General features: G+C 65.1%; 1 protein-coding gene across 4 annotated transcripts in view; it reads right to left on the minus strand.

Annotated features, from left to right (window-relative positions):
- Nucleotides 1-1,049: 1,049 nt before the first annotated feature.
- The window catches only part of PRKAR1B (protein kinase cAMP-dependent type I regulatory subunit beta), a 115,222-nt gene continuing 101,876 nt past the window's right edge, over nucleotides 1,050-14,395 (minus strand). For all 4 annotated transcript variants that reach the window (XM_070484022.1, XM_070484021.1, XM_070484020.1 and 1 more), the window contains 4 exons: nucleotides 13,038-13,098; nucleotides 10,662-10,783; nucleotides 2,439-2,520; nucleotides 1,050-2,342 (listed from right to left, as the gene is read on the minus strand). In XM_070484022.1, the coding sequence (XP_070340123.1) occupies nucleotides 2,170-2,342; nucleotides 2,439-2,520; nucleotides 10,662-10,783; nucleotides 13,038-13,098 (438 nt within the window). In that variant the 3' untranslated portion in view covers nucleotides 1,050-2,169. The remainder of the gene's footprint in view (nucleotides 2,343-2,438; nucleotides 2,521-10,661; nucleotides 10,784-13,037; nucleotides 13,099-14,395) is intronic.

Genomic DNA, 14,395 nt, shown 5'->3' on the forward strand with positions numbered 1-14,395 from the left:
AGCCCAGCCGGGGTCCAGCAGAGCTTCCCGGCCAAGGCCACACGCCCCGGCACGGTGGGACACGACCACGCCCGGCTCGGGCACCCCAGGGCCCCGGCGTCCCCACTTCCGGGACCCGCCAGGAGTGTACCCCTCAGGACCTCACCCCCCGGCTGGACTTTGGGCCAACGGTCCCCCTGGAGCGACGGCTGTGCTGGCCCATCCAGACTGAGACCTGCCCTCTGACCCCACCCCGTCCCCGCGTGGAGGCCGTTCTCCCCGGACCACAGCCCAGGGCCGGTGCACGCACGGCTCTCGCCGCCCCAGACCCAGCAGCGCTGCCCGGCCCTGCAGCAGCCGCGTCCCGGGTCGTTCCTTATTCGGGGACCTCCACATGGCTGTCCCCAGGAGCCTGGACCCCGTCCAGCATGAGAGCAGGGGCCGGGCCAGCTCCCGTGGGCCCTTCCCCGTCCCCACGGCAAGGCCGGAACCTGGACCCACGCTGGCCGTGGGAGATATATGAGACCCCCCGAAGCGGGCCCCCCGACAGGGCCTCTGAGGTCCCCGTTTTGTTCTCGGTTGACATCTGCCCATCATGTGACCTCAGGGCCGCTGTCCTGGGAGCAGCCGCCCAGCAGGGGAGGCTGACCCCAAGTCTGGACACAAGATGGAACGGCGTGCACCCCCTCATCGCCCCCTTCCCCCTCCGAGTCCTGGCTTAGAATATTACTCAGCCCTGAAAGGGAGATTCTGACAGCTGCTACCAATGGATGAACCCTGAGGACCCTGGACTGAGTGAAATGAGCCACAAAAGGACAAATATTGTGTGAGGCCCCTGGAGTCGTCAAATTCAGAGGCAGGAAGTAGAGGGTGGGGAGGGGGCTCGGTTCACCAGTTCGAATCCCGGGTGTGGCAGGCGTCCCACACATAGAGCAGAGGAAGATGGGCACGGATGTGAGCTCAGGGCCAGTCTTCCTCAGCAAAAAGAGGAGGATTGGCGGCAGATGTTAGATCAGGGCTAATCTTCCTCAAAAAAGAAAAAAAAAGATTTCAGACCAAGAGCCCCGAGGGAAAGGTTCTTCACCCACGTTTAATGGCACATGCAGCATTCCCAACATCGCGACAGACGGGCGGGGTGCACACGTCACAGACACGTCCACGGGCAAAGGCGGGGCTGGCGGGGGTCGCCCGGGACGGGATGCGCACGGCAGGGGCGGAATGGGGGCGACTGCACGATCCCGTCTGAGTCTCCCGTCTGCAGACGCCGCCCGTCCAGCTCGAGGGGTGAGGGGCTGAGGACACGCCGGGGGGGCAGTTCACTCGAGGACGACCAGGGTCGGGGGGCCCAGGGCCGGGCGGACGTGTTGTTTTCCGACGTCGGGAGACCCGAGGCGCGAGTGCTGGACGAGCTCCCGGGACGCGGGTTCTGACACCTTCACCGGCTCGGGAGACGCCGTCCCCAGGAAGTCGGGCAGCGGACGGCATGCGGGACCCCCGCCCGACGCAGGGGGGAACAGGGACCCAGAAGGGCACTCGCCGCATCTCGGAAAGTCCCGTCTCACGTGGCGTTTCCTCGCCGTCCTGGGCGGCACGGCCCGCCCGGGTGGACTTTCCGAGAGAGGGGAGCGCAGCCAGCCGCCCACGTCCGCTCCTCCAAACGTGCAGGCCGGGGCCCGTGTGGGGTCCCCTGCGGCCGGGCCGGCCCCGGCCCCCGAGTCAGGACCCCAGTGCGGGGCCTCCCTTCACCGTGAGGCCAGGACCGGCAGACGTCGCCCAGCGGGCTCCACCCAGGCGTCCTCGCTCCAAGCTGCGGTCCCTGCGGGGCCCCCGGACGTCGTCACCCCACGTTCGCACTCAGAGCCGGAGGCCGGACGTCACAGGGCCCCCCGCACGGAGCGGAGGGTGACAAGGGGGACAAGAGGGACCAGGCCGGCTTGGACCCGCAGCCTGGCCCCTGGGCCACGGGGGACAAGCACACCCCAGGGTGCCCCCCAAAGACAAGCCCACAGCACGGACAGGAGGGAGGCGAGGGGCGCGGGCATCTCCCCTCGGCCTGGGGCACATCGGGGGCGCTCTCTGTGTCTGAGACGCCCGAGGGGACTGTTTCACTCCAGACGGGAGTCCGGGGGGCAGGGGGGTCCCCACACGGCTGGGACGCCGGCACACGGAAGCGGGGCGGGGGCGGCGGGCTCAGACGGTTAGGGAGATGAAGCTGTTGTAACGCTGGATGCTCCTCTTGAGGATCTCGGAGCAGGGGCCCAGCACGCGCTCGAAGCGGGGCCGGTCCAGCTTCACGCACTTGAGGGGCCCGCGGGCCACCACGGTGGCCGCCCGGGGCCGGTTCAGCAGCAGCGCGATCTCCCCTGCGGGCGACAGGCGGGGTCAGGGGTTGGCCGCCCTCCGGGGGAAAAGAACAGAAACCCGGGACGCCGCGGCCCCACGAGGGGCCCCCCACTCACCGAAGTAGTCGGAGGGCCCGAGGCGCCCCACCTCCATGTACTCTTCGTTGGGGGACCGGCGCTGCAGGACGGAGGCCGTGCCCTGTGGAGGCCAAGCGGACACGTGAGGAGGGCCGCCCTGGATCCCCCTCCCACCACCCCCACCTACACTGAGCTCCCCGTTTTCCCTCCAGCCCAGCGCCACCCCCATGGTGGGGACCCGGGTGCTCACGGGCCGGGCGGCGGCCGGAGAGTTCTAGAGGTTGGCCGACCTTGGTCAGCGCTCAAGGACTGGAGTGCGTCCAGAGCGCCAGGCGGGCGGGAGCAGGTGTCTGGGGGTCACCCCCTCCCGACCCCAAGCCGGGGCGTCTGCAGGCACCCGCGTGATGACTGACACGAGCCCGGCCCCCCTACCCAGAGAGGCTCGGCCGGCGGTGGGGCAGGGATGACCTGGTGCCACGGTGGAGCGGCCGCTGCCCCACGGCTCCCCCAGACCAGCCTCGCGCGCCGGCCCGTTAATGTGTAACTGCCGCCCGCCACGGTCTGGGGGACGCGGGTCAGGAGACCCCGCCGGTGCCCGCTGTGCTGGAACCTCAGGGTACCGATGGGCAGCCCCCCCCCGCCTGCCCCCCACCTTCCCGGCTCCCGGCGTCCGGGGTGTTTATGAGGCATCTGGCGGCCGGAGCGGGCTGTCCAAACAGCCGGCCGCCTCCCCCCGGGCAGACAAGGGCCGGGCGCCCCCAGACTCAGGCCGTGGGGTGGGGGCCTGGGGGTCACATGTGCCTCCCGGAGCCCAGAGAGGGCACAGAGCCCTGGGCCCCACCTGCCAGCACAGCCCTGGCCATCCCCTCACCTGGGGCTGGTGGCGGCTCAGGCCGCGTCCTGGGCTCCACGGCCCACGGGGGCCGGCCGAGGGGAAGGTGGGCTCGGAAGCCGCCCCACAGCGGGACCGCCCTGGGGCCGCAGCCACCGAGAGACCAGGCGGCTGGGGTGGGAGCAGACATCCCGGCAGAGAGAACCGCTCGCGATGCCCCACGGCGTTGACCTGGGTCTCTCCACGTTTATGCCTTTCATCCACGATGCGTGTAATTTACGTGCATTTCATTCCCGTTTTAGACGACTTCCCATGTTACAATGGGATCGTTTTCCTCTTCAGAACCCCCAGGGGTGGCACCGAAGGGCCCTGGTTCACAGGGTCACCCGGAGACTCCAGGCTAAAGAACAGGAAACCCGACCGAGACGGCTGAGGGACACTAGGGGTGACCTGTGACCCCACGGAACCAGAAGGCGGGCCGACGCAGCAGCTCAGAGACACGTCAGGGACCCGGGCTTGTTGTCGCTCGCTGCTCTGACGACCTCAGTGGGGTTCCCAGTCCTCACTTGGGTCCCTCGTGGTGGCACAGTGGCTGCCACGGTTCCGGGAGTCACCACGCCTCCCTCACACCATCGGCGGGAAAAGAGAATCCACTTTGCCCTCCTACGAGTCTCTCGTCATCGGCAGGAAACCTTGTGGAAGCTCCGGGCCACCGTCCCTCACACCTCGCTGGCCGCAGCGGGTCACGCGCCCGCCCTGACCATTGCTGGGGAGGGACGGCGGCCAGTGTTGGGGGGCCGGGGCTGAGGATCGGGGTTCTGTCGGCAGGAGGAGCAGGGACGGCTGTGCTGACCGTCCAGGGGACGCGTCACCGTCCGGCCTCACCCGCCGTTGCCCCCCGAAGCCAGGTCGCCCGTCCCAGGCTCTGCCACCTCTGGGGTCAACGGGGAACCGAGGCTGCGAGCGGCAGCGTTTCTCCTGGGCCCACGGACGACCCCGTGTGGGCCGCACGCTGGACAAGATGAAGGACGACGCTCCCCCCCTCAGGACGTCCGGGCCAGAGTGCAAACGGCACCTCCCGAGCCGGACGCCAGGAGGACCAACACACATCGGGCCCCCCAGTGGGCGCTCAACAAGCGGGAAGACAGGAGTGTGCGGGCCGGCTGTCCACCCGGCCCAGACGAGACCACACCCGCCAGCTCCCAGGGCGGCGACACCACCAACCGTCTGCCGAGGGATCGTTAAAGAAACGACTGTCGGGGCAAAACCCGTTCCCTCCGCGTGGGAGATAATTCGCACACTCTGGCTGCAAGTGTCCTGAGGCAGCGACAGCCATGGTCTCGGGTCTCCCTGAAGCCAGGCCGTGGCCGTCAGGGGACAGGAAAGTGCCCAGAGACGGACGCTTCTCCTGGGCACAGGGACGGCCCTCATGTCGGGGCGGGGAGCACGCGGCCGCACCGGCTTGCATCTCTGTGCGGAACCAGAGACGCTCGTGCAGTCGGTCACAGGCCGCGGCTCTGGACCTCCAGCTCTGCTCCCAACGCCCTTCCGCGGCCCGGTTCCTCGCTGCCCCCACCCCCAACGGCGAGAGCCCCTGCAGATTTGGGGAACCAGGGTGCGTACATCGCGGCCGTAAATGCTCTGCTGTGTGCCGGGTGGGGAGAGCAAGCCCTCTCTGGACCAGCCCTCAGGCCCCAGCCCCCAGGGCTCCTTCTGCCTCTCAGGGTGGGTGGGGGTCACAGGTGGCTCCCGGAAAAAGTCCTAACAGGCTCTCCATCGCCCACCGGTCACGTCCCAGCTGCGTCCCGCGGCGTCGGAGGGTCTTCCCAAATGGGCACCAGCAGCGTTTTTAGCCCCACTCCCCCCCAGCCACTATCATACCCCGTGACGGCCGGGTCCCGGCGCCACGACCTCATCCCAGGTCCCTTCTCGACGGCGTCTTGTTCTTCCACCGACAGGTGTGGCCTTCCTTCCACGTGCAGCCAGCGTGCGAGACGCCGCGGCCCCGTCCCCCACGCCCGGCACCCCGCCATCCCCGAGACCCCGGACCGGGAGGGACACGAGCGTCTGGGGCACCGGACGTGCCCCTCGGCCCTCTGGCAGCCGCACCCGCGAGTCAGGCTGCTGGGTCCCCGTCCCCCGTTTGCTTTCCCCGTTGGGGCTGAAGGAGCCTGAGTGCCCTGTCGAGGCCGCCGCGCAGACGCCAGGAAGAGGGAGGCGAGAAGAGCCCCCCCGGGGCCCAGGCCGCCGGCTGTTTACTCACAGGCTTCACACAACCCCGCGACGCACAGCCGGGCCGGGCGCTTCCCACCAGCTGCTCCAGCCTCGGGGCGGGCGGGGGTGGGTGCTGGGGGTGTGCGTGAGCGTCTGCACGGGCGTGTGTGTGCCTGCGTGTGCGTGTGCACACCTGTCCGTTACATTTCAACGGCGCGGAAAGCAAGAACAAGCCCCGACCGGCCCGGCGGCTCCCCCTCCGGGATCCGACAATGGTGCTGCCTGAGGCTCCCAGGCTCCCCTCCCAGATGGCCCCCGACCCCCTCTCACCTCTCACCCCCGACCCCGCCTCCCCCCTCCGCCCCGCGTGCCCCTCGAATGCACACCCCCAAAGAGAACTCGGCCCTCCCCCTAAGCGGCCGTCCCCGCAGGTCCGTGGTTCCCAGCCCCCCACAGGGAAATGGGGGGCAGCGAGGGGCCCAGGACGGCGCCCACCTGTCCCGCATGCCCCCTCCCGGCCCTCCTGGGGCTCCGGACCTCCATTCGGACCCCTTCCAGGAGGACGCTGCGTCCCAGACAACCCAGCCCGGGTCCCCCGCCTTCGGGACCTCTGTCCCGGTGCTTCCTCCCCACTCGGCCACCAGCTCCGGCCACGATGACAGGCCCCCAGGCCTCGCACATGCTGTTCCCTCCGCCTCAAGGCTGTTCCCTGCCTCCGCCCGCAGGGCCCCATTAACTCCCCGAGGCGCAGGTACCGAGCCTGGCAGAGGCCAGAGTCCCCTGACGGCACTCGGGCAAGGGCCCTGGGGTCCCCGAGCAGACAACCCCAGGGACACGCTGTCCTGGAACCCAGGTGCCGTGTCCACCGTGCGGACGCCTCCCTGGGCTCCCAGGCCCGAGGTCATGCAGGGCGTCCGGCTTCTCGGCGTTCCCCACTTCCGTCCCCAGGCGAGTCAGGTCAAGAGCAAGGTCCCTGCAGGAGAAGCTGAGCCAGAGGCAAAGGGAACCTCCCCCAGCTGGGTAGTTGATTGACTGACTGATCTTGCCAGAAGCGCTGTTTCAGCTCACGGGAGCGCTAAAGGCCAACAAGGCAGATGGAGAATGTCCCGAGGGCCCGGAGCCATCACGCCGGCCGGGGGTGGGCACCGTGGGGCCGGGACTCCAGCCCTGGCTCGCTGGGCAGCCGTGGACACGGTCCCTTGCTTCTCGCAGCCTCAGTTTCCCCACTGCGATAGAAGTTTCTGGTGAGACTCAGGTGAGTCTGATCAGGGAGGTGATTATTCGGGGGGCGGGGTCCCCTGGACGCTGGGACTTCCCCCCCCCCCCCGGGTGCATCGTTGCCGTCGTTATCGGCGGATACAAGAAGAGGGTTTGGTCCGATGAACACACGGGGTCCCTCCCCGCCAGGGAATATTAGTCAGCCTGGAAAAGGAAGGACATTCTGACACACCGAGTTCCAGATTCACAGGATGAGAGTTCTGGGGGGTGGGTGGTGGGCTCTGCCCCACGCTGGGCTCCCCACGCTCCTCTGTCCCTCGGGGCGCGGGGCCCTTGAGCCCCTCCCACGCCTCACGGGTTTCGAGGGGGCGGGGGTCCCGAGAGCCTGACCCCGCCCGGGCGCCTTCTCCGGGGGGAACCGGGGGGCACGCAGCCGCCGGTCCCACCGAGGCCAGAGACACCCGTAGGGGGGGCCCCGGCTCCCAGCTGGTGGGCGGCCGGGCGGAATTCAACACCCTCGCAAATTGATTCGTCCAAAACGGCGCATCTGTTAGGGTTTCCCGGCCAAAAACACCCGTCTTTATGGCGACGGTCTTCGCAAGCTGCCTCGCGGCCTCCTCGGTGCCAGGAATCTCGTCCAGGAGGCGGCCGGACCCGGAATCCGGCAAAAACATCCCACATCTGCCGCCGTGGGAGACCCGGGTGGGAAACAGGATCCGGGACGGGGCGGGGGGTGGGGGGAGGCCCTTCGTGCTTTTTTGGGGGGAACGTCGCCCCCTCATAATGATTCTCACGTTAATAAAAAAGAAAGGAGCTATCGAGCCAGGAAAAGACCTGGAGGAACCTTAAACGCATATCATTAAGTGACAGAAGCCAATTTTGAAAAGGCTCCGTCTGTAGGATTCCAACTCGGTGACATTCTGGAAAAGGCCAAGCTATGGAGACAGTAAACAGAGGAGCGGTTGCCGGTGGGGAGGAGGGAGAGATGAACAGGTGAGCCCAGGGGGCTTTGAGGGCAGTGAAACTACTCTGGGGGGGACCATAATAGCGGACACACGTCATCGTACATTTGTCCAAACCCACAGGACGCACAACACCGAGAGCGAACCCTAATGTGGACGGTGGACTCTGGGTGATGATGACGTGTCCGTGTAGGTTCATCAGTGGTGACAAACGTACCATCAGATGGGGGTGCCGACAGTGGAGGAGGCTGTGTGTGTGAGGGGGCAGGGGGCACACGGGAAATCTCTGTTCCTTCGCTCAGACGGGCTCACGACGAGGGTCCCAGGACAGGAACGAACACACAGGGCTCCCAGGCCCCTCAAGAGCCTGAGGCAGCTGTGTCTCTCCTTGCAGGTTATGATGTGGACATCAGGTTGGGTGTGATCCAGCTGCCTCCTCCTCCCCTAAGCCCAGCACCCACGCTCCCGCCACACCTGTGCTCCTGCCCCCGCGCCTCTGAGCTCCCACACGCAGCTTTGAGGCATTATCTATCCGCGTATCCTCCCTCTGCCTTCCCCGCCTGGAGAACTTCTACTCACACCTCAACACCCAGCCCCACCTGCCCGCCCACATCTTCCCCATCCGCTGGGTCCGCCCACAGTCATCTTGAGGTCACTGCGCCACCCACGGCCTTCCTGCTCCAGCCCGGCCTCTTTTCCACACGGGACCCAGAGCCAGTGGGTCGGACGATCACCCTTCAAAACTCAGGGAGCCCCCCGGGGTCTGCCGTTGGCCCACCCAGCACGAGGGATGATGACGCCTCAGCCCGGCACACAGTAGGGGCACACGGGCTGTCACAAATGATCCCACGCAAAGACGGACGCGTGCATCAGGGCCTGTGGGCACCTCCTGCCTAAAAGTCTCAGAGTCGGAACATCGGGACGGGCCGGGAGGTTCCGGCCAAAAGGCGGCTTCGAAACGTGCTGTGTGGACATTGTTTCCACATCGCGGACGTTCGCGACACGAGTTTGCTAAGAGGGGACGTAGATCCCGCCTCGTCTTTCCACGGCAACACCTCCCAGGCCGCGCAGCCCGGCGGGAGCCACTGGGGAACGTCGCTCTCAGGATTTCACGGGGAGCCAGAGCCCGGGGTCCCGCTGGTCCCAGGCCGCACGGAGGAACGCAGCCGGGGAACCCGAGACGCCCAGCCCCGCGCTCCCACCCCGGCCCCACCCCGAGCCTCCGCGGAAGGTTTCCTGGACAGCGAGACCCAGACGCGAATTCTGAGGCGGCTCATGAACAGCTGGGCGGTCCGCGCACCGTGCAGGGCCTGGCGCGTTCTCGACACATTGAGTCCTGTCCGCCTCCAGGAAAGCAGAGAAGGGGCGCCAACCTGCCAGCCGGGAGAAGACCACAGGGCACGCCACCTGCCCACCCGCCGCCCGGGCCGGCCTCGTCTGAGGGGCCTCGAGGCTGTGAGGTGCCCTGGGGGCGACAGCCATTCCCGCAGGTGTGGCCCCACATCCGCCGGGGCAGGGGGACCCCAACGAGCTGCAGTGCATCATCGGGGCTCCCCGGAGACAGAAACACGGGACGCGTACGTGGATAGAGGCCGATTTACGTTAAGGAAGTCGCCCCCACGAATGGTGGGGGCCACGGGTCCAGACTCCACAGGGCGGCCGGCAGGGAAGAGCGGGTGCTGCAACCCAGTCCAAAGGCCGTGTGCAGGCAGAACCCTCTCTTCCTGGGTGAGGGGGCCTCGGTCTTTTTGCTCTTAAGGAAAGCCTTCGACTGATCGGACGAGGCCCACCCACGCCGTGCAGGGCCGCCCGAATGACTCCAAGTCAGCTGATGTCAACGTCACTCACAATCTGAGAAATAGCTTCACCGACACGGCTACAGTGGTGTTTGACCAACTGTGAGCTGGGGGCACGGAGGACGGACGTGAGGCACAGGAAGCTGCGTCACCCCAGGGACACACTCCAAGACACTCGGACTCACACGCACACACACACAGCCTCCATCACTTGCTGCCGTGCGTGTCCCTGGGCAAAGGACCAGCCCTCTGCCCTCTGTCCCGCGTGGGGCGTGGCCAGATCACATGTCAGACGGGCTTCAGGCAACACCCGGTGCATCCTGAGCTCAGAAAACACCAGCCCTGATTCGGTAATTAATTATGTGACCGACTACGTGATGCCCTTCTCCTTCCCTGTGCATTCTGGGAGGGCCCCTTGCTGGCCGATGCCTTTCACACCCATTTTTATGGTTTTTCCACCCGTGGCCGTGGACCCGGCTCGGAGGAGCCCTTGGTCCACAGAGAGCGACGGATGGTTGTCTGGACCGCCAGAGTTACTCGTTCCCTCGGCTTCAAGACCGTACGGACGAGGCTGCAGACTCAGACGCCCGCGAGGGCTGCAGAGCCCACCAACGGGGCGAGAGAGCTGGGTAAGGACTGAGGCCAACGGGGGTCCTTGCACCCTGAAGGGGCAGCTGCCAGGGCCAAAGGGCCAGACACCAGGTTTTTAAAGAGAAGTAAGAGATCTACATTTTTAGGTGAAATACCCTGATTTTTAAATATCGACAGTTAATTCAAATGTTTAAAATAATATCACTGTGTTTACTTCAGTGACAGCTGATGAGGCCGAGAGGTGTTTCCGGAGCTCGGGCTGGAGACGGCCGCTATCGCTCATCCATGTGTGCACCCACCATTCATTCATTCAGTCGCTCAACAAGCATCCTCCCAGAGCCTCTGTCCCAGGCTCGGGGCTGGGACGTGGACAGGGAGGGACCAAGCTCCAAATGCACACTGTGAAGCCCCAGGGCCGGCCCCTGTCGACACCCTGCCTGGTGCCCCTCCCTCCCGGTGCCCCAGATGAGCCCCAGACCCTCGGTCTCCCTCTCGCTGTTCCCTGCCGGGCTCCACACCCTTCCAGGGCCTTCCTGCAGGGAAAGGAGACCCCCCAAACGCGCCCTCCCGGAAGGGCCTGCGCGGAAGCTGGTGTGGAGCACGGGGCTCGGTGCCCCCCACCCGCGCCCGCGGCCCGAGCCGGACTCACCTCGGTGATGATGAAGAAGTCGTCCCCCGGCTGCCCCTGGACCACGATTTTCTCGCCGTCTTCAAACTGCACGGGCTCCAGGGCGTCGGCCACCGTCAGCCGCTCCCACTTCTCCAGGGACTCTGCAGCGGGCGGGAGGGGCGGGAGTCAGGGCGCGGGCGCCACCGCGGGACGCCCCGCGAGAGGAGAGGGAGCCGCCCAGCAGCGTCTCTGGACCGGCCGCCTCTCCATCCACAGCAGGCGGACGGACGGGCTCTGGAGCGCGAGCCTTGCCCGCGCTCGGCGCTGGTTTCCCTGAGAACGGCGAACGCCGAGTCTGTGCCGACTTAGCCGAGACGACTCTGTCACCGTCGACAGGAGGGAGCCGCCCGTTGGGAGAGCGGTAACCGTGTTTCTGTTGCGTCGTTGAGGCAGAGATGCCTTCCACTATTTCAGGTCCAAACACTTATTTCCAAGGCCGACTGATCTTTAACGCCCGCAAATCCTTTCTACTCTCCGCGCCTTCCCTTCCTGTCGTTATCCGTCCCAAACCCTCAGGAAGGAAAAAAAAAAAAACCCCACAATGTGCTCCTTTTATAAGAAAATAGTGAGTGCCTCATTAACTATCTCTTTTTTGGAAAAAGACACTGCTCTGGTCTATCCTTGTCAGAGGCCACGTATGTAGGTCGACTGCTAAAAATACACAGCCAAGCATTTATTCTGGATCTGGGTTAGGAGGGGGTTTTCCTGCTTTGAAACTCCCGTCAGCGAGCCCGGCTTTCTAGGAAACAGGCCCGGACGAGGCAGACAGAGCTCTCCAGCCTTCAGACCCCGGGGCCCCCCAGCCGGCCGGCATGTCAGAGAACACCCCAGACTCGGCCACTTGGGGCGGGTCACACCGTTTGGGGTCTTTTTCCTACAAGAACGAGCATCTCTGAGCCTCCAGGTTCTGATGCCAACGGGGGCCGTGAAAGAGGCGGATGCACAAACACAGGGAGGTGACCCCACCCTCTGCTCCGGCTCAGAGGGAACTGGGGATGCTAAAGGCCAGCAAAGGTCCCGGGTTTAGGGTTTTGTGTGGAGCTAAAATGCCCCCCGAGACCCCGAAGAATCCTGGACCGGCTCACGAGCCTGCCAGCCGCCCGTCCGTCCAAGCACGACGCCCACAAAGGAAGGACCGCTAAGGCCAGAGATGGCCAGAGCCTGGGACCCCGTTCCCATGAGACGCCCAGAACAGGCCGGTCCACAGAGATGGGAGCCGCACCCACGTCACCTCTCCCTCCTCCAGGGACCAGGAGCCTCAGGCTGGGCCCCTCTGGCCGGGTGACGTCACTCACTTTCATCAGAAAACCCAGCCTCCAGGCAAACGAATCCACCGCTGCAGCTGGATCACGCACCTCCTGAAGCCCCTTCGTTCGCCTGTCTGTTTTGAGTGGAGGGTGAGTCTGTTCTCTCATTTACTTTGTCTTAATACTTTATCGTTTTTGGCAAAATCCCCCATACGGACTATAAATAACTCAAGAAACAGAGCCAAGTCTAAAGAAAGAGGGAAAAACTCGCTAAGACAACTGCCCAGAAATAACCGTCGTCGACCGATAAACTCCACACCGGTCGTCTCTCCGATCGCAGATCCAAACAGCGGGACGGTGGGAAGGGAAGCAGAAAAACTCCTGTGAGGACGGGATCCTGGACTCGTCCCTCTCAACGTGAAGTCGTAAGTTTTATTTTGCTGGAATCCGACAGGAGGAAAAGGAGCTTGACGTGGAACCGAACAGTGGGCGAGCGGTTTTTCAACACAACCTAAATTCTTTTCCGGAAGGCTCCCCGAATATCGGGAATGAGCACCGTGCCCCTTAGCGCCCTCCCCGGGCTTCAGCGGGAAGGGCAGCCGTGGGCTCTTCCCACGTCTCTACGGCCTGGCCACGTGGGCTTGTTCATATTTAAATTGACTGAAATGAAATTAAATGAAAACTCAGCTCCTTGGCCCAAGACGGACGCGGACGCCCGCCGACGGCTCCCCGACAGGGCTGGTCCGGGACAACACGACGGCATCACGTACGTTAAAGGAACCTCAAATTTGCAAAAACTCCCGTAGGCAAGAGTGGTGTCGACCCTCCTGGGAGCGACTGGAAACGTGGCCAATGGACGTGTTTCTCGGCCCCCGGGACGAGGAAGGGAGGGGTGGCTCAGGGAAAACCAAACGGGCCGGCGAGGGGAGCCCGGCACAGCGTGCGCACGGATGGGAGCTGCGTGTGTGGGCGCACATCCCGTCCAACACCGGACCTGCCGGCCGTGCAGGGAACGTGCAAAGCCTGGGGCCGCCAGGAGACACGCGGACGAGCCGGGGGTCGGGGGGCGCGTGGGGATGGACGGCGCACGGGGCCGGGAGCCACTGACCCAGGATGGAGACCTTGCTGAGAAACTCCTCGTACATCTTGCGCTTCCTCAGCGTGCTGCCCTGTCGGGAGAAAGGAAAACAGAGAGAAGAAGGTGGGTCTTCACGGCTGAGTCCCGTCGACACTTCCCAACGACCCCAATGACCCTGAACCCTTAGAGGAAAACTGGGCACTCCGCGTCCCGGAAGGCCCTCGAATGACCGGGGGTCTGAGACAGCGGCCACGGCGTCTGACGCCCGGGGAACAGGGCCCGTCAGCCTTTATGTCCCTCGGAAATTGGAATTCATGCCGAAAATCAGACTCGGAAACGAGGACAGGATGAACGCACTTCTCCTTCAAGGGCACGGCCCGGCGAGCGGGGTGCGGGCGGGGGGCCGGAGAATGAGAACGAGGCCCCACCTCCGGGCACCAGCACCAGCCCGGGGGACGGGGGAAGCAGTCTGGGCTCCAGCCCTGGCCGTCCACCTCATGGCTTTGCACAGTGCACGAACTCCACAACTGTACGTGGCAGCCCAGCCAACAATGACGTTATCAACCAGCGCACGTTCAGAGAACAGACAGGAGGGCACGAGCCTGGTTTTGTTCAATTCAAGTGGCCTCACCAGTCAATGGGGCCACAAGTTCACCTGGGTGTGAACAGGATGAGAGACAAGCTCTATGGGGACGAAGTCCCACCATGATCCTGGGCCGGCCCCCAAGCGTGCAGAGGGGAGGGGAGGAGGGAGCGCGACAACGAAAACACCCTCAGCTCGGAGCGCTGGGTCTCTCTGAGGCTCTGACTCGCGTCCGTCTGCTTACAGCCCTGGCGGTGAGCGTGTCATCCACAGGGGAGGAAACAGGCTCGGCGGGGATGAGTGACGGCCCTACATAGGGATCAAGGGAGCAGAATGAAGACCCGGACCGGGCTCTGCAGCCCCAGAGCTGCCCCAGGGCCTCCACCTCCCTGATGCGCTGTTTTGTGAATTCCCACAACACCCGAGGGAGAAAACCACGATGAACACAGGCCCCACCAGGCGCCCTCCTGGCCCAGCAGGGCAGCGGACCACGTTCTGACCCAGGCGACGCAGACGGACGCGGTGTGTGCGATCTCGGAACATCCCCTTAAACAGAAAAGGCGTGCCCTTCTCTCCTTCCTCCCTGCTAGCTGGGATGTGGAGGTCGTGGCTGGAGCTCCAGCAGCCATGCTGGGCCGTTGAGAACGGGAGGCGGGTCTCTGATGCCACAGAACAACCGGCCCCAGATGGACTGTTTCCAGGGTCCTTGAACGTGAGAAATAACCATGTGGGTGAAGCCAGTGCTGTTTTGAGTATTTCTGTTACACCCAGTGTGGCAGCCGGCCTCAGTGATGACCCCCGTGAC

The sequence above is a fragment of the Equus asinus genome, chromosome 14 (genome assembly GCF_041296235.1).
Source record: "Equus asinus isolate D_3611 breed Donkey chromosome 14, EquAss-T2T_v2, whole genome shotgun sequence".
Taxonomy (NCBI): domain Eukaryota; kingdom Metazoa; phylum Chordata; class Mammalia; order Perissodactyla; family Equidae; genus Equus; species Equus asinus.